This window comes from Pelophylax lessonae, assembly GCF_965119305.1.
Source record: "Pelophylax lessonae genome assembly, chromosome: 2".
NCBI classification, from domain to species: Eukaryota; Metazoa; Chordata; class Amphibia; order Anura; family Ranidae; genus Pelophylax; species Pelophylax lessonae.
In genome coordinates, this window is record NC_138769.1 from 123,103,696 (window position 1) to 123,123,448 (window position 19,753).

The following is a 19,753-nucleotide window of genomic DNA, read 5'->3' on the forward strand; positions in this document are numbered from 1 at the left end:
TTCAACAAATTACTGCTGAACAGAAAACCAACAAAATAACGTTTCAGGAAAAAAACTATTCTAATCACAGAGCAGGTGCAGCATGTTAAGACTAGCTTGTCTGAGACTTGACTATGAAAACTTAAGCAGCAACTACATATAAAAGACAGTTAAGGTGCAATCTATTATGTTTTTGTTCTTGGATTTAGGTATAATGCTCCATTTACATGGGACGTTAGAAAAAACGTGCTGCAAAGCTAGTTCTGACGCCGGGAATAAGCAGCTGTTAAACATGCTTTCAGTAGCTTTTTCCATTGGCGTTATTGCACGTTTGGCCACGTTGCTTTTAGCAGCGTTTTTTCTGCCTCCATTCAAAATCAATGGTTCCCTATGGGAGCCTATTGATTTGAATGGAAGTCACACTGCGACTTGCGCTGTGAGAATCTTGAGGGGGAACTCCACGCCAAATATGGGAAAAAAAACTGCGTGTGGGGGTCGCCCCCAGGTTCCAAACCAGGCCCTTCGGGTCTGGTATGGAATTTGAGGGTAGCCCCACGCCGAAAAAACGTTGTGGGGTCCCCCCCAAAATCCATACCAGACCCTTATCCGAGCACGCAGCCCGGTAGGGCAGGAAGGGGGAGGGGACGAGCGAGCGCCCCCCCCCCCCCCCCCCTGGACCATACAAAGCCACATACCCTCAACATGGGGGGGGGGTGTTGGTGCTATGGGGCAGGGGGAGCTCTGCACCCCCCGCCTCAAAGCACCTTGCAAGGGTGGCCCCCCAGATCCCGGACCCCCTCCCTATGTGAATGGGTATGGGGTACACTGTACCCCTACCCATTCACCCCATAAAAGGCAGTGTATGTAAATAACGGCAGGAGACGTTTTGGAAAGTTTATTAAAATTCTTCATCCGGACTTCTCCGCTCTGGTCTTCTCCCTCTCCGCTCTTCCGCTGTCCAATCTTCTGCTCTTTTGCCCTCGGCTCTTCTTCCTCCGGTCCTCCTCCGATGCTGTCCCCAGTGATTATGCCGGTCTCTGGTCTCTGCAGCTTGTTTTATAGCCATTAGGGGCGTGGCCTCCCGATGACGTCATCAGGAGGCCCGCCCCCTCATGTCACAGATGACGTCATCTGTGACATGAGGGGGCGGGGTCACCTGATGAAGTCACCTGGCGACCATGCCCACAATGGCTATATAACAAGCTGCAGAGACCGGAGACCGGCATAATCACCGGGGACAGCGGAGGAGGACCGGAGGAAGAAGAGCCAAGGGCAAAAGAGCAGAAGATTGGACAGCAGAAGAGCGGACGGCAAAAGAGCGGACAGCAAAAGAGCAGTAGATAAGAAGAGCGGAGAGGGAGAAGACCAGAGCGGAGAAGTCCGGATGAAGATTTTTAATAAACTTTCCAAAACGTCTCCCGTCATTATTTACATACACTGCCTTTTATGGGGTGAATGGGTAGGGGTACAGTGTACCCCATACCCATTCACATAGGGAGGGGGTCCGGGATCTGGGGGGCACCCTTGTTAAAGGGGGCTTCCAGATACCGAGAAGCCCCCTGCCCGCAGACCCCCACAACCACTGGCCAGGGTTGTGGGGATGAGGCCCTTGTCCCCATCAACATGGGGGCAAGGTGCTTTGAGGTGGGGGGTGCAGAGCTCCCCCTGCCCCAAAGCACCAACACCCCCCCCATGTTGAGGTCATGTGGCCTGGTATGGTCCAGGGGGGGTGGGGCCGCTCGCTCGTCCCCTCCCCCTTCCTGCCCTACCGGGCTGCGTGCTCAGATAAGGGTCTGGTATCGATTTTGGGGGAACCCCACACCGTTTTTTCCTATTTTTGGTGTGGAGTTCCCCCTCAAGATTCTCACAGCGCAAGTTGCAACGCAAGTCAGATCATAGGGAACCATTGATTTTGAATGGAAGAAAAAAAAAAACGTATAACGTGGCTGAACATACTTCATCACGTTCGGTCGCGTTCGGTCCCGTTTTTGCGTTTGAAACGCCGGGAAACACACGTTCGAACGCAAAAAATTGCATTCCAAAAAACGTCCCTGAACTCAACTGCCTGCAAATTACTGTAAACGACCTTGTGTACATGGACAGATAGGATAACATGCAGGTGGGTTCAGGGGTTTCTGAAAAAAAATGCCCAACTGCTCCTAAACAGCCATTTACAACTTCCCGTGTACATGGAGCCTAAGTTTACAAAAATATAAAAGTGCAAGATATGTTAGGCCTATAGTTATCACATAACTTCAAAATTATGAGTTGCAAGGGTACAAAAAGTGATAGAAATGTATCTATACGGTTTTTTTTTTTCAAATTACTACTGTCAATAGTTTAATTAGTGTCGTAGGTTGCTCTATAGCAGTGCAATTTATTTCATTCATTGCAAAGTAATTCTACAACTTAACAGTGCAAACCTCATCCTGTTTACATCTAACTAGGACTGCCATCTACTGGTACATATTGTATTAATAAAATTGTGACACGAATAAAGACATCCTTTGTAAATGTGAAGAGCAAAAGGTTTACAGGTTATGTAGCTTAGCCTGATCGATCATAAAGTTAAAAAAAAAAAATCTGTAGAAATAGACCTTTGCACCTTTTGTGGACAGTAAAAAATTATTTTTGACTGGAGTATAGTACACATGCTTCTTTAAATCTTAAGTTATATAAAGCTACCTTCAGGTGATTTGATACTGGCAAAAAAAAGGCTGTGAAAAAAAAAGAAAGAAATGCCCTATATAGGTTAATTGCATTTCTAGCTATCCTTAGTTTTGTAGCCAGCAGTAGCCTGTGTCCTGTACTGCAACTCTAGGAAACCTATTTCACAATACAGAACACAGGCTTCTTTTAGGCATTATGATGATTGGGACATCCAAAAGCAGCCCAACTAAGAGATGGTTAACACAGCAAACACTAACAAGCCCACCTAACAGATCATGAAGGGTTCGAAAGACTTGGAGAGCAGCTTGTAGCACCTTACACCTGAAACTAGCATTAATAGAAGCTTTTGATGTGTACTGGCTCCCACTTCCTGGTTGGATTGCTGCGGTGATTCGAATTGTAGTTCAAGCCCCCTCCTTCCCCTACAGCCTTTTGGAACAAATCACAGGTCCCAGAAAGCCGCGGGAACATTCAGATGGCTTGCGCAGTGAGCAGTCGGCTATGAAGTTGCAAGCAGTCACAGCCGGTTGCCCACAGTTAGTATGCTGGGGACCAATTCCTGTGGAAAAAGAAAACAGCCAACTGAGGACAACACTGGATGCTGGGACAGGTGAGTTTCTGTTTAATAAATGTCAGCAGCAAACGGATGGATGAAAAACGGACATATAGAAAAGACCCTACAAAAGGGACATCCGTGTCCGTTCGTTTAAAAAAAAAAAAAAAAAAAAAAAGTCACTGGATGTGTGAAAGGACCCCAAGACTTGAAAATTGCTGTTCACAGATGCTCTCCTGCCAATCTGACAGAGCTTGAGCTATTTTGCAAAGAGGAATGGGCAAAACTTTTACTCTAGATATGCAAAGCTGGCAGAGACATACCCAAAAAGACATTCAGCTCCAAGTGCAGCCAAAGGCGGTTCTACAAAGTACTCAGGGAGTACTGAATACAAATGCATGCAACACTTTACAGATATTTGTAAAAAAACATTTTGAAAACCATTAATCATTTTTCACCTATGTGCCACTTTGTGTTGGTCTATCCTATATAATCCCGATAAAATACATTTACATTTTTGGTTGTAACATCAAAAAATGTGGAAAATTTCAAGGGATATGAATAATTTTTCAAGGCACTGTAGGCAAATGAAGAGACTGTAGAATGTACAGAATATGTCCTACTGAGTTCTTTCTAGAATGACAGTTTCACAACAAAGCAGATCTTCCAGGTGTGATGGTAGACTTTATAATATGTGCACTTCTTAGCCTTCAAAAGGGCAGGAATAAATGACTGAATGTGAAAGAGCTCTGGCCCTTAAAACCTATAATTTGTCAGCTATACCCAGTTAAAGCCAGTGATCAAGAAGCATGAAGGACTTTTACAATCTGTATGGGCAAGAGTATCTGTCTGGAGATAAAATATACAGTATCTCACAAAAGTGAGTACACCCCTCACATTTTTGTAATTATTTTATTATATCTTTTCATGTGACAACACTGAAGAAATGACACTTTGCTACAATGTAAAGTAGTGAGTGTACAGCTTGTATAACAGTGTAAATTTTCTGTCCCCTCAAAATAACTTAACGCACAGCCATTAATTTATAAACTGCTAGCAACAAAAGTGAGTACACCCCTAAGTGAAAATGTCCAAATTGGGCCCAATTAGCCATTTTCCCTCCTCGGTGTCATGGGACTCGTTCGTGTTACAAAGTCTCAGGTATGAATGGGGAGCAGGTGTGCTAAATTTGGTGTTATCGCTCTCACTCACTCATACTGGTCACTGGAAGTTCAACATGGCACCTCATGGTAAGAAACTCTGAGGATTTGAAAAAAGAACTGTTGCTACATAAGACTTAGAACTAAACTAAAGAAACTTAACATAAATAAATCACCGGGACCGGATGGCTTGCACCCGAGGGTTCTTCAAGAGCTCAGCCAGGTAATTGCCAGATCATTATTCTTGATCTTTAAGGATAGTTTACAGACGGGTATGGTGCCAGTTGATTGAAAAAAAGCCAACGTGGTACCAATATTTAAAAAGGGGCCGAGATATATCCCGGGTAACTATAGGCCGGTCAGCCTAACATCAGTAGTCTGCAAGATTTTGGAAGGGAATGTTAAGGGACCACATACAAGACTTTAGTAATGAAAATGTTATTAGTAGTAATGAGCATGGATTCATGAAAAATCGTTCTTTCCAAACCAATCTATTAACCTTCTATGATGAAGTGAGCTGCCACCTAGATAAAGGTAAGCCTGTGGATGTGGTGTACCTGGACTTCGCAAAGGCCTTTGACACCGTTCCCCACAAACGCTTACTGTTCAAACTAAGGAAGGTAGGTATGGACCATAAGGTGAGTACCTGGATAGAGAACTGGCTCCAGGGGAGGTTGCAAAGGGTGGTGATTAATGGGGAGTACTCAGATTGGGCGGGTGTGGAAAGCGGGGTCCCCCAGGGTTCTGTCCTGGGGCCAATCCTGTTTAATTTATTCATATGATCTAGAGGAGGGGATATCGAGTAAAATCTCAGTATTTGCGGATGATACTAAACTAAGCATGCCAATATCTTCTGGGCAGGATGTGGAAACCTTACAAGCGGACCTGAACAAAATAATGGGGTGGGCAACTACATGGCAGATGAGGTTCAATGTTGAAAAATGTAAAGTAATGCACCTGGGTGCCAGAAACCAGAAAGCAAGCTACTAACTAGGGGGGGAACCTCTGGGTGAGTCTAAGATGGAAAAGGACCTGGGGGTACTGGTAGACAACAGGCTTGGCAGTGGCATGCAATGCCAAGCCGCAGCAAGCAAAGCCAACAGAATACCGGGATGTATAAAAAAGGGGATTCATTCCAGAAATAAAGAGATTATTCTACCACTCTACAAGACTCTGGTCCGGCCACATCTGGAGTATGCTGTCCAGTTCTGGGCACCGGTCCTCAGGAAGGATGTGAACTGGAGAAAGTCCAGAGAAGGGCAACAAAAATAATTAGGGGAATGGAGGACATCAGCTATGAGGAAAGACTACAAGCACTGAACCTATTCTCTCTGGAGAAGAGACGATTAAGGGGGGATATGGTATCAATGTACAAATATTGTACTAGCAACCCTAGCATATGGAAAAACCTTTTCAGAGAAAGGAAATACAATAAGACACGTGGCCACTCACTAAGACTAGAGGAAAGGCGGTTTAACCTTAAAACAAGCAGAACAAGGACATGGATTATTGGAACCACGCCCTGTGGTCTGATGAGACCAAGATACACTTATTTGGATTAGATGGTGTCAAGCATGTGTGGCGGCAACCAGGTGAGGAGTACAAAGACAAGGTTGTCTTGCCTACAGTCAAGCATGGTGGTGGGAGTGTCATGATATGGGGCTGCATGAGTGCTCTCGGCCCTAGGGAGCTACAGTTCATTGAGGGAACCATGAATGCCAACATGTACTGTGACATACTGAAGCAGAGCATGATCCCCCTCCCTTCGGAGACTGATCCACAGGGCAGTATGCCAACATGATGACCCCAAACACACCTCCACAATGACCACTGCCTTGCTAAAGAAGCTGAGGCGAGACCAAAGGGTAACGCCACAAACTGACAATGCTCCCCTTCAACAGGAAAGCAGAGGAAGCGCTGGTGACCGATGCATACTGGAATGTGAAGGTAAGAGTCATTGATTTTGATGGAGGAAAGAAAATCCCCCTGATGCAGGGAAGCTACCATTGTGTGAATGGACTCCATTCTGAACTTCTGCACCCACACAAAGCAGCGAAAAACCCCAGGAAGCACTAAGTGCCCGAGTAGAATGCACCTTAACAGGGAAAGGAGGAACCTGACCCTTAATTGAATAAGCCTGCACCACCGTCTATCTGATCAATCTGGAAACAGTCGCAGCAGACGCAGGCAGCCCTTTCTTAGGGCCATCGTTGAGTACAAAGAGCGAATCTGACTTCCGAAAAGACCAAGTACACCCTGATTGCCCGAACCACATCCAGAGTATGCAGTGCAAATTCCTTAGGATGTTTCGGCTTAGGACACAAAGAGGGCAACAGGATGACTCACCAGATAGGCAGATCGACAGGACAATGCCGCCAGTTCCGACACCCTTTGAGCAGAAGTAATAACCACCAGGAAGGCCACCTTCTGGGATAAGGTAAGCAGGGGAATCTCCTGAATACTTTCATAAGGAGGTTTCTGGAGAACCGACAGCATCAAATTAAGGTCCCAAGGATAAGGTTACGCACCAGGGAATGGGTAGCTAATGGCCTTTGGAAGAAAATTGCCAAGACCGAGACCTGACCCTTGATAGAACTCAAGGCCAACCTTTGATCAACTCCCTGTTGAAGGAAAGCCAAGATCCGAGCCACCGAGTAAGAACGAGGGGGAGCCCCAAGAGACTCACATGATGCAATATACGCTTTCCACGCAAGATGATAAATTTGCTTTCCTCGCTTTAAGCAAAGTGGGGATCACCGACAACCCCCTGTCCTTCAGCACCTGGCTTTCAACAGCCAAGCCGTCAAAGCCAGCGACCGTATAGCAGGATGGAAGATTGACCCCTGAGACAGTAGATCCTCCCTGAGAGGAAGTCTCCAAGGAGCATCCGCGACTAACCTGACCAGGTAGGCGTACCAAGCTCAGCGAAGCCAGTCCGGAGCCACAAGAACGATCGGAATCTCTTCCGCTTCGACCCTGCGAAGAAGTCCTGGCAGCAACTTCAGAGGAGGAAAGGCATACATCAGCTAAAACTGACCCCACGGGGCCACCAGAACCTTTGCGGCGTCTGCCAGAGGGTTCCGGGAGCAGGCCACAAATCTCTGCACTTTCCTGTTGATCCGAGACGCCAACAGATATACATCTGGAATGCTCCAACAAAGGCACAACTGCTGGACTGCATGCAAGGCCTGTCGACTGAGGTAATCCACCTGCCAATTTTCCACTCCTGGAATGTAAATAGCAGAGAGAGCTGGAACAAAGCACTCCACCCATCGAAGGATGCCTGCCACCTCCAAGGCCGCAAGGGCACTTTTGGCGCCCCCTTGGCAATTGACAGAAGCCACGGTCGTGGCATTGTCTGATTGAATGCGCACTGGACAACCCTGCAGGTGCTCGGTCCAGTGGACTAGGTAAAGCCGGATGGCTCTCAGCTCCAGAACATTGATCGGTAACCTGGACTCTTCCAGAGACCAGACTCCTTGAGCAGAAAAACTGCCGAGAACCCGTCCTTATCAGTACAGACTTGTTTTCGGTGGGGACAATTGTCTAATATACAGGGAGGAAGGATTTCCCTTGCTTGAGCATTGGGGACCAAAGCCGCCAAATTAGGGATTGACCGATTATCGGCAAGGCCGATACATCGAGGGCCGATATGCACTTTCCCCAATATATCGGAATCGGCCCCGGAGGTTACCGATATTGTCGCAACGTCATTGCGTATGTTGTGCCACACGCCCCCCGCGCACTGGGACAACTTCTGCCTTCTTAGGCCGCCTCCCTCAGCCTCGCCTGGATTCGGGGAGTCTCGGGACAGTGAGTGTACAGTGCAGTGTACACAGTGTGTTTAACACAGCCGCCAGCCAGCCACCCACCCACAGGCCTGTACCAGCCAGCCAGCCACAGGCCCTGCTTGTACCAGACAGCCCCCCACCACACAGGGTGCCAGCCCCCCACCACACAGGGTGCCAGCCCCCCAACACACAGGGTGCCAGACACCCACCACAGGGTGCCAGCAAGCCACACAACAAAAAGGGTGCCAGCCAGCCACCACAGGGTGCCAGCCAGCCACCAAACAAAGGGTACCAGCCAACCACTACAATAACAGATTTGTGTCGAAAATTGTGTTTATTTTGAAAAACTTTACATGTTCAAAATATCAGCTCATATCAGCTGATACCGATATGCAATGGCTAAATTATCAGTATTGGCAACTTAAAACCGATATCGGTCGATCCCTACACCGAATCAGGGACCCCCTGGTCACCTGGATCCGCTTGTCGAGGGAAGATGGATTCTTGTTACATTTGAAAAGGATTTCCTTCTGGCGGATCCTCATGTGGAATTGAGCGAAGAGGACCGCCTTGAAGGATGACACCATCAGTCCCAGAACACTCATACAGGTCCAAAGGGACGACCATTTGCTGGACAGCAACAGCTGAACCGCGGTCTGTAGTTATTGGAGTTTTTCCGGAGGAAGAAATACCCTGGCGGAGGACGAGTCCAACGTCAGGCCCAGATAGTCCAGTCTCATTGAAGGGACCAGGGACAACTTCTGAAGGTTCAGAATCCACCCATCTCCTCCAGAGTTCTCATGGTGATCTCCAAATTTGGCACCGAGGGAGACTCCACAAGTAGAAGCAGATCGTCCAGGTAACCCAGGACCGATATACCCCGCCTGTTGCAACAGCACCAGGAGCGGAGCCAACACTCTTGAGAAGACCAGAGCACAAACTGATAGTGATCCTCTCCCACGGCAAAACGGAGAAACCGTTGGTGACCTGCACATACTTGGATGTGAGGGTAGGCATCTTTGATGTCTATGGAGGCCACGAAACCCCCCTGCTGTAGGGAAGCCACCACTGTGCAAACCGATTCCATCTTGAATTTTTGAACTCGCACAAAGCAATTCAGTGCCTTCGTAGTGGGGGGGGGGGCAGGACAGAGGGGAATCCGGGATTGTGAGGGTCTGACCATCCCAAAATCTGCCAGGGGAGGAGGGGGGGGGGGGAACATTTACTCACCATACCGAAACAGGCAGGCGCCAGCTCCTGACAGAACCCCTCTCTGCCGGAATAGGGGGCTGTCAGAACGCTGCGACTTGGGCCTAGACCCGGTCGTATGCGACCTGGTGAGACGCTTAACTCACGGGGCCAGTTGCCATCCATCCAGTGGGATTATGTCGCGGCCGATCCAGCGCGGATCTATACAGCCAGCCCGTCGCCCAGATCCAGCATAGTTGCTTGTAGATCTCACTGGAAAAAAAGCGAACTAAAAAAAAAAAAAAAAAGAAATCTGCCAGGACCAATGATCTCAGCAAGGAACTAGGTCCTTACTCCTGACTAGGCAGAGAAAAACTGAATGCATACCCCCTGGGACTGCTCAAAGGTGTAGCCAGAACTTTTTTCTGCCTAGTGTCCTACTCCTGTAGGGGGCAGCATAACCCTACTGATATGAAGATCAGAGACTGCGTCCGTCAATGAACGATAGATAAGCTGTAAGCTGGTAAAACGGCAAGGACGCGGCAGGAGGGGGGGTACCTCTTCCGCCGCACCGTAAGGGTGATCCCGCGGCGAATCAGCCGCTAGGACCACCCTTATCTGAAAAACGATCTGAAAGTCGATTTTTCAAAAATACCGGGGTTATGGCAGCTATCTGCTGCCATAACCCCGGTATTTAGCGGCAAAGGACCGACGTAAATCAACGGCAGGCGGTCGATAAGTGGTTAATGGAGAGATCTCTGGCCTCCAAAGCAGTCGATCAGACACAGATCAATCGGATTGGCTGCTTTACTGGAGATGCCAGCAAAAGGTACACAAGATGACCATCTATTAGAACTAAGGGTCGCCCTCCATCGAGGACATAATAGGACATAGCCCCCTAGAGGGGGGAGAGAGGGCCCGCCGTGACACAGACGCGCAGGCACTCTCACCCACACAATAATGGCTGCTTTACTTCACTAAAAAATGCAGTGCCCCCACGCCACCCCCTGGTTCAAGAGGGGCACCAGGCACAACATATTCCCCCCTGAAGGGGGGAGTCGGATGCCCGTCCACAGCTCTATCAACCCGGTCAGCAGCTCAAACAGCCTGGTCAACAGCTCGCACAGCCAGCCACGAGTAGGCCGCAAAGCCACGGCCTAAATTTGGGGCCCGATGCGGACGCACGAGTCGCGAGTCCACCGGCAACTATGTTAGTTTGCTCAGCAGCTCGGACAGACAATTCCGTCAGTTCCATCAATTCCGCAAGGCCAAAGCCTTAATTTTTGGTCCGATCCGGCCACGTGAGGCGCACATCTGTCAGCAGTACCGTCTGCTACATCAGCAATTCAGACAGCTTGGTCAGTCACTCAGACAGTCGCGAGTAGGCTGCAAAACCTGGCCATCTTGCCCTCACTCGACTTCCTGTCTCTGAGGATCCTGGGCCTGGAGCGTTTTCCCCGCTGCCGGTGGGTCCTGTAAGCTGGGAAAACGGCCGGGACGCGACGGGAGGGGGGTCACCTCTTCTGCAGCACTGTAAAGGTGATCCCACTGCAAATCAGCCACTAGGACCACCCTTATCTGAAAGTCGATCGCCGGCCGTTTTAAAAAAAAAAACGGGGTTATGGCAGCTATCTGCTGCCATAACTTCAGTATTTAGCGTCAAAGGACCGACGTAAATCGACGGCGGGCGGGCGGTAAGTGGTTAATGGAGAGATCTCTGGCCTCCAAAGCAGTCGATCAGACACAGATCAATCGGATTGGCTGCTTTACTGGCCAGTAAACACAAAATCAAAACCAGAAATGACAAAATACTTATTGCTTCCGGGTTTTGCTGGCTGACCATAGAGAGGATTAAGGATGCAATCCTGGAGTTCCCCAGTGGAGAGCCCAGGAACGTGGAGGGGGGGATCCCGTAAAAGGTGATCCAGAAGCTAATTAGCCACTAGGAAGGCTTTTACAAAAAAAAAAAAAAGATACTGGGATGATGCCTATAGCTGCAGTCATCCCAGTATAATAACCGCAACTCAAGGACCTACAGGAACATCTTTGGTAAGCAAGTGGTTAAAATGGTTATTTTGGTTAGGGAAGAATTACTTTTTACAACAAAAGGCGAAATTGGAATTGGGGTTTGGTTCCTTCATAAGAATGTTGTCAGAAACTGAGAAAAGCTGCATTCAATCATGCCAACAATAACTGTATAAATGTGAAATTTTCCTGTGACAGAACAAAATAGCAGGCAGGGAATAAACATCCCAAAGCAATAACTGTTCTACAACAGAACAATTTACCCACTAGGCTACATAACTTGACTTGAAAAATCACTTGTATACAGTTTGAAAGGGTTTCCACAAATCAAAAGAACCCCAAAATTATACTAAGTTAAGTTCATATTTTGTTTTTATTCTTACATCAGTGAAGCTTCTAGTAAATAAACATTAAACACAATAGTTTGAGTAGAGATCCTCAGTCTGGAGTAAAACATCCCATACAACACAAAAAAACACATCAAGATCCGCTGAGACCAGGCAGATACAGGTATAACACAACGTCACAGTTGTATTTGAGTGGAATAATTCTTACCCATGCTGTATGCTCCCTCAAATAGCAGCCTTTATATTCTATACTGTTCGGATGTTTTATCCTTTGAAGAAATTTCACTTCTTTGATGATATCCTGCCATTTCTGTACAAGGAAATATAAAAAACCTTTGAGATGACTAGTATAAAGAAGTGATTAAAAATCATATCTTAAAAGAACAATTGTAGGAGGTAAAGTCTAAAAGGGCTACAGTCTTTCTTTACATATTTAAACAGGCCAGCTGTAAAAAGGTATTAAAAGACAGAAAATTTTAAATACCTGAGAAATGTTTTATTATAACAGAACACAGTGGATATTTTTCATATAAAAACCAGAATCAAGTCATTAGAAAAAAGAATACAAATAAAAGGACATTAAAAAGAACTTCACTTGATGGCAGAAAGTGGCTGAAGAGGGTGAAGGTTCCCTTTACCTGCATCTCACCAGCAGCACTAGAGGATTAGTGTTGTACAACCCCCTATGCAAAAAAAGTTTGGACGCAGTGTAAAATCTACATAAAAACCAAATGCAATAATTTGCAAATTTCTAACCCATATTTTATTCACAATAGAAAACATAACAAATGATTAAACTGCAAAAATATACCATTTTGAGAAACAAAATAAATGATTTTTGTAAGAAATTACCGTAAAATCCTTTTCTCTGAAGTTCTTTGACAGACGCAGCTCTCCTTTATCCCTAGAAGGAGGAGCATAACCCTATGAGTTTAGTCACTAGGCGAAACAAGACTTGTCCATGCCTATGGGGGCTGTCTCAGCAGGCATAAACCCTCAGTAGAGGGGCGGGTGCTGCATCTGTCGAACTTCAGAGAAAAAGATTTTACGGTAAGTTCTTATAAAAATCCAGTTTTCTCTATCGTTCGACAGATGCAGCTCTCCTTAATCAGACTCATATGGATGTCCCAAAACAGTCACAACATGAGGGGTGGGAACAAGACAGGAAGAAAAACCTGAATGCCCCAATGGCCAAATATAGCCAACCAAGTAAAACAGAGCTCAACCAGGAAAAACCGGAGCTCCCCCAGAAAAAAGGAACCCTCAAAGAAAAAACAAAAAAAAGGGTGCTCTCTTAAACTGCAGCCTGCAAAACCTTGCGGCCAAAAGAAGCATCCGCTAATGCCAACAAATCTACATTGTAGAATTTTGTGAACATATGCACAGACGACCAAGTTGCCGCCTTGCAAACTTGCATTCCTGATGCCTGATGGGGAAAAGCCCAAGAGGCACTCAGTGCTCTAGTAGAAAGCGCCTTCACTAGGAAAGCAAGAACCTGACCCTTCAGTGAATAGGGCTGAACCACCATCTTTCTGATCCATCTGGAAATGGTCGCAGCAGACGAAGCCAGGCCCTTACGAGGTCCATCTGGAAGGACAAAAAATGAGTCCAATTTTCTAAATAAACTCTGATCACCCGAACCACATCCAAAGAGTGTAGGATGCTGAGGTGTAGGACAAAAAGGGAAGGCCGTACAATGTCTTCATTTAAATGAAAATCAGAAACCACCTTAAAGAGGTTGTAAACCCAAATTCTGTCCGTGAGGCTATGTCACGTCCGAACCAGCGCCTAGCAGCAGTCTGCACGTGCTTGCTGGACGGACGGGGGGGGGGGGGGGGGGACCACTGGATCTAGATTATCCAGCCCGTTGCCCAGTCCAGAAAAAAGCAAAAAGATGCAAGGAAGGAGAAAAAATTGCTAGGACCAAGGGATCCCAGCAGGGAGCCTAGGTCTTTACATCTGCCTTTAACAAATTAAAACTGAAAACCAGGGAGAAGAGAGGGGGGTTATATACCAGTTGAGGACAGCCCATGGGCATAGACAAATGTTTTTTGTTCAACCTAATCCTACTCTTGGAGGAGGCAATATAACCCAGTAGTTATGATTTATGGAGTGCTGTGTCAGTCCATGAACAAAAGAAAATACATTTATATTTTTTGGTTGTAACATGACAAAAATGTGGAAAATTCCATTGAGTAAGAATACACTTGAGTATTGAGTATGAAGACACTGTATAGTAAACCTCTGCCCATCTTTACTTCTGGAGACAATCTGACTCTCAAGTCTGAGCATCACCTAAAAATTGGTCGAACAACTTTCAGATTAACGTTCCTCAACCTAAAATTGCAAAGATTTTAAATATAGAACACCGTACATAAAATCATCAAAAGATTCAGAGAATATGGAGAAATCTCTGTGCGCAAGAACAAGGCTGAAACAAAATATTGAAAGCCAGTGATCTTCGGACCTTCAGACAGCACGGCATTAAAACAGGCACGATTCTGTGATGGACATCATTGCATTGGCTCAGGAATACTTCCAAAAATCACTGTCTGAAAACATTTTACTGTGCCATCCAGAAACTAAAGGTAAAGCTCTATTATGCAAAGAAGCCATATCTGAACATGATCCAGAAAAGCGTCCATCTTCTCTGGGCCAAAGCCCAATTGAAAAGGTCAGTTGCAAAGTGGAAAACTGTTCTGTGGTCAGGCAAATAATGGGATTTTTGACTTAACATAAAATCCATTTCTCGGATGTTCATTGACGGACAAAGCTCCTGATATTTCTAACCAATGGGTTATACTGCCCCCTACAGGAGTAGGACACTAGGCAGAAAAAAAGTCTGGCTACGCCTATGGCCAGAGTATACTCCCTCTCTCTGCTATAGGTACAAAAGGTATAAGTTTTGTTACAAGCAGTGTCAGAAGAATTACAACTCCACAGAGGGGTGGGTGCTGCGTCTGTCCATGAACATCAGAGAAATGGATTTTACAGTCAAAAATCCAATTTTCGCTTTTGTTCATTGACGGACACAGCTCCTGATATTCTTATACATTGAGACCTCCCAAACCAGTGTTTAACATGAGGGGTGGGGACAGCAAAAAATTCCCAAGGCTAAAAAACAGTAGACAACCAGGCAACAGGGGCTCAACCAAAGCAACAGGAGCCCACCTGAAAAAAAAAAAAAAAAAAAAAAAAACAACACACAATACACCCTCAAAGAGAACCAAGTCCTTTAAACCGCAGCCTGCAAAACCTTGTGGCCAACAGAGGCATCTGCAGATGCCAACATGGCCACTTTATAGAGCTTTGTGAAAGTGTGCACCGACGACCAGGTGGCCGCCTTGCAAACCTGCGTCACTGACGCCTGATGACAGAAGGTCCAGGAGGCACTGAGTGCCCCAGTAGAGTGTGCCTTGATAGGCAAAGGAGGAACCTGACCCCTGATGGAATAGGCCGGAATCACCATCTGTCTGATCCATCTGGGTATGGTCGCAGAGGAAGCGGAAAACCCCGTCTGAGACCTATCTATAAGAACAAATGGGGAGTCTGACTTCCTAAAAGATTCCATAGCTGCCAGGTACACCCTAATTGCCCGAACCACATCCTAGGCATGCAAGACAATTTCCTTAGGATGTTTTGGCCTAGGACACAGGGAAGGCAACATGTCTTAATTCAAATGGAAATCAGAGACAACCTTTGGAAGGAATGACGGACAGGGGCGAAGAACCACCTTATCTCTGAACCACCAAGTAAGGTGAATGACCCAGTCAGTCAAAACAATGTCTTCATTCTCACCTTCTGAGACAGTGTAAACAAGGGAATCTACCAAAGAATCTCAAAGGTAAACTTCTGGAGGACCGCAAGCACCAAATTGAGGTCCCAAGGCAGCAACGGAGACCCCACTGAAGGAACCAAATAGCATACACCCTAAAATAAGGTGCGGACCAGGTTATGTGTGGCCAAGGTTCATTAAAAAAAGACCACTAAAGCAGACACCTGGCCTTCGATGGTACTCAAGGCCAATTTCTGTTCAACCCCCCCCATGAAGGAAGGTCCTTGGGACAGCAGATCCTCCCTGAGATGAAGCTTCCAAGGAACATAAGCGACCAGATCAGCGTACCAAGCCCCACGAGGCCAGTCTGGGGCCACTAAGATGACGGAATCCCTTCTGTCTCGATCCTGCATAGAAGTCTTGGCAGAAGCTTGAGAGGAGGGAAGGCGTAAATCAGACTATACTGACCCCACGGAGCTACCAGTGCATCTGTGGTGTCCGCCAAAGGATTCCGTGACCATGCCACGAACCTCTGCACCTTTCTTTTGAGCCAAGATGCCAACAGATCCACCTCGGGGATGCCCCACCGGAGACACAACTGATGAAACACCTCTGGATGAAGAGACCATTCCCTCCGGTCCAACGCTTGCCGATTGAGGTAATCCGCCTGCCAGTTTTCGACTCCGGGAATGTGTATGGTGGAAAGGGCTGGAACGATTGTTCTGCCCACCTGAGAATGCCGCCAGGACACTTCTTGTGCCCCCTCGGTGATTGACTTAAGCCACGGCTGTGGCAAAGCCTGCTTGAATGCGTACTGGACATCTTTGGAGAGGCCCTGTCCAATGTTCCAGGCAGAGTCTGATCGCTTGGAGCTCAAGGATATTGATCGGTGGTCTTTACTCTTCCAGGGCTCAGACCCCCTGAGCAGAAATTCTGTCGAGGATGCCTCCCCACCCCGACAGGCTGGCATCCATGGTGACCACTGTCCAATACAAGGGGAGGAAGGATTTGCCAGACCAGAGTGCCGGAGAATGAAGCCACCAAATCAGGGGCCCTTTTGTACCCCGGCTCAGCTGGATTTGGTTGTCCAGAGACTGCGGAGTCTTGTCCCATTTGATCAGAATCTCCTTTACAAGGACCTCATATGGAACCAAGCAAATGGGACAGGCTCGAAGGTAGACACCATCAGGCCCAGCATTCGCATGCAAGTCCGGAGGAATGATCATCTGCTAGACAGCAGGAGGCAAATGGCTGCCTGCAGTTTTGGAGTTTGTCCAGAGGAAGGAGTACTCTGGCTAAGGCCAAGTCAAGAGTCAGACCCAGATTGTCTTGGTTCCTTCAATGAAACTAGACTGACTTCTGAAGATTTAGAATCCAGCCAAACTTCCTCAGGGTCCATATGGAGATTTCCAGGTTTTCCACCAGCTCAGTAGAACACTGCTCACAGAAGAAAGGTCGTCCAAGTAGCCCAGGACCGCGATCCCTCACTGATGTAACAATGCTAGCACCAGGGCCAACACTTTCGTGAAGACCCGAGGAGCAGAGGCGAGACCAAAGGGTAACGCCACAAACTGATAATTCTCCTATCCCAGGGCGAAGCAGAGGAAGCGCTGGTGACTGACACATATTGGAATGTGAAGGTAAACGTCCTTGATGTTGACGTAGGCAAGAAAATCCCCCTGATGCAGGGAAGCCACCAATATGTGAACAGACTCCAATCTGAACTTCTGCACCTGCACAAGCAGTTCAGCACTTTGAGGTCCAGGATTGGATGCACCTTACCTTTCTTTCTGGAGACTGTACACAGGTTTCAGTAAAACCCCTAAAAACCTTCCAAAGTCGGAACCGGGACAATCACCCCTTCAAGTAAAGGTTGGAAGAAAAGAATCTTTCCAGAGGGTAGGAACGAAACCCGATCCTGTAACCGGACCTTATGATTTTGTGGACCCACTTGTCATGTACCGGGGAAGCCCATGGGTCCGGGAACCAGTGAGGAAATCCCCCCCCACTCGAGATACGGGTGAGGGCGCACCTTCAAGCTGAAGAGGCCTGCCTTGTCCTCGAGTCTGGAGAAGCCCACTTCGATCCCTTGACAGCTGACACTGAGGGACGAAAAAACTCCCCCAAAAAAAACCCTTGGATGCAGAGCAGGAGGGCCCAAGTCTTCGGCAGGGTTTCTTGCCCTTAGTAGCCTGAGGAAGAAAGTGTAGCTCCAAACAGGCGATCTCCTTGAAAAGGAAGATCAGACAAGGCCTTTTTAGCAGTCTGGTCCGCAGACCAGCATTTGAGCCAAAAGACACGCTGAAGGACCACCGCCAAAACAGGGAGGCGAGCCATCACTGGAGCCGCATCCAAATAGGCATCACAGATAAACTGAAGCCCCTGGACCAGCTAGTCCGCCAGCTCAGCAAAGGCAGGGGGAAGTGGTTCTCCCTCCAGGTCACTGGGTAAAAGCTTAGCCCATTCGGTCAGACTCTGCGACACCAGGGCAATGGTGAATATCAGCCTCAGTGCCGAAGTAGCCAGGATGTACATATTGCGGGACGCAGCCATCGCCTTCCTGTCAGCAGGGTCCTTAAAGGCCGGAAACTCTTCAACCAGAATAATGGTTGCTTTGTTTAAATTTTGAAACCTGAGAGTCCACTTCTTAAGAAGGAGCTCCTTATAGAGGTATAGCCTAGTAAAAAGCGCTTAGGGACCCCCAAGGGGACGCTTTGGTCATCCTCACTCTTTAGTGACAATTCTGTCAAAATAGGAGGGGAAAGGTTACACCTTTGCCGCTCTGTATGGCTTGAGAGGGTCAAAGGAAAAGCAGGCATGCGTCACAGCTGCGTCCATCTTTAAGGTTTCACGCACCGATACAATCAGTGCATCCCCCAGCGCCTTTTCGTACAAGGTTGCAGATGTGGAGGAATCATCACTATCTGAGGATTCAGGGCACGTGGTTGCAGACCCATTCAGGGTGACCTACGTCCACGACGGCCGAACCAGATTCAAGATCTGCGGGGACAGATGAGACCAGGGAAGGTGGGGAATGCTTTTTGCCAGTCCATCGCCCAAAAGCAATTTCCAACCGGGACACAAAGAACTCCAGGACTGCCAACAGGGAGTCGATAGATGGGTGAGACCCGGAGGGCCCTGCGGCCTCAGAGAGGGTACTACTCCATGAGTAACCAGGGGGAACCCACAAAAAAGTGTAAAACATTACTAAGGGACAACCCCCTCTGCTCTGGCAGCACACCCGGTTGCCAGCCACAGAGCTCCAACCAATTCTAAGCAGAGAGGGAGAGGACCCCACCAGACTCACCACCCTGCAGAAACCAGGCACCGCAGCCACCAGCACCCTGCAAAAACCAGGCACCGCAGCCACCAGGAGAATCTGCACTGCACAAACAGCACTCAGGAAAATAAATCATCCAGGAGTCAGCACCAGGGGATGATGAGGGGCTCCCTCTGCTGAAATCGCAGTCGATAGGGCTCCAGTGTCATGGACACCGCTGTTTTCTATGGCAAACCACTGCAAAATGGCCGCTGGACTATACAAACATGGCCGCCGTGCACTGCAGCACAAAGGCTGCAAGAAAATGGCGGCCCTACACGGCACCACAAGGCTCCCAGGAGGGATCCCTAGGCCTCAGGACAGGCACAGGCAGATAGGGGACCCTAGCAGGAGCCCCCCACCAGGTACAATGCCCCCCCCTGCACAGCCGATTGTCTTGTCGCCTGGCGGCACAACCCCCCCCGGTAGGTGTACTAGACCAACCACAGAGCCCCAGCACTGGTGGAGGGGGGTAGGATGGGGCGACAGGTGACGGGGTGCCTAACGGGAGGGAGGGGAACCCGGTGGTCCGACGTCCCATGGTGGGGCCCGCATCGACCCCAAAACCCTCACGGGAAAGCTACTCACCATAGCAGAATCCAGGCTGGCACTGCACCAGACAGAATCCCTCACCATGGAAATGGGTGGCTGTCGGCCAGGAGAAACGCTGTGACTGTCCAGTGGGGCTATGTCACAGCCGACCTAGCGCGGAGCTGAGGTCTGCGCACGCTCGCTGGCCGGACTGGAATGACCACTGGATCTAAATTATCCAGCCAGTCGCCCAGTCTGGCAGTTGATTGTAGATCTCACAGGAAAACCAGGAGAATAAAATATCTATCTAAAAGAAAAAATTTTGCAAGGACCAGAGATCCCAGCAAGGAACTAGGTCCTTACTCCGGACTAGGAAGGAAAAAAAAAAAAAGTACCTATAGCAGAAAGAGGGAGT

General features: G+C 48.0%; 1 protein-coding gene across 1 annotated transcript in view; it reads right to left on the reverse strand.

The window, feature by feature from the left end:
- TAOK1 (TAO kinase 1) overlaps nucleotides 1–19,753 on the reverse strand; it is a 254,292-nt gene that overhangs the window by 113,415 nt on the left and 121,124 nt on the right. Inside the window, exon 5 of the mRNA XM_082244852.1 lies at nucleotides 11,922–12,023. Within this exon, the coding sequence (XP_082100978.1) occupies nucleotides 11,922–12,023 (102 nt within the window). The remainder of the gene's footprint in view (nucleotides 1–11,921; nucleotides 12,024–19,753) is intronic.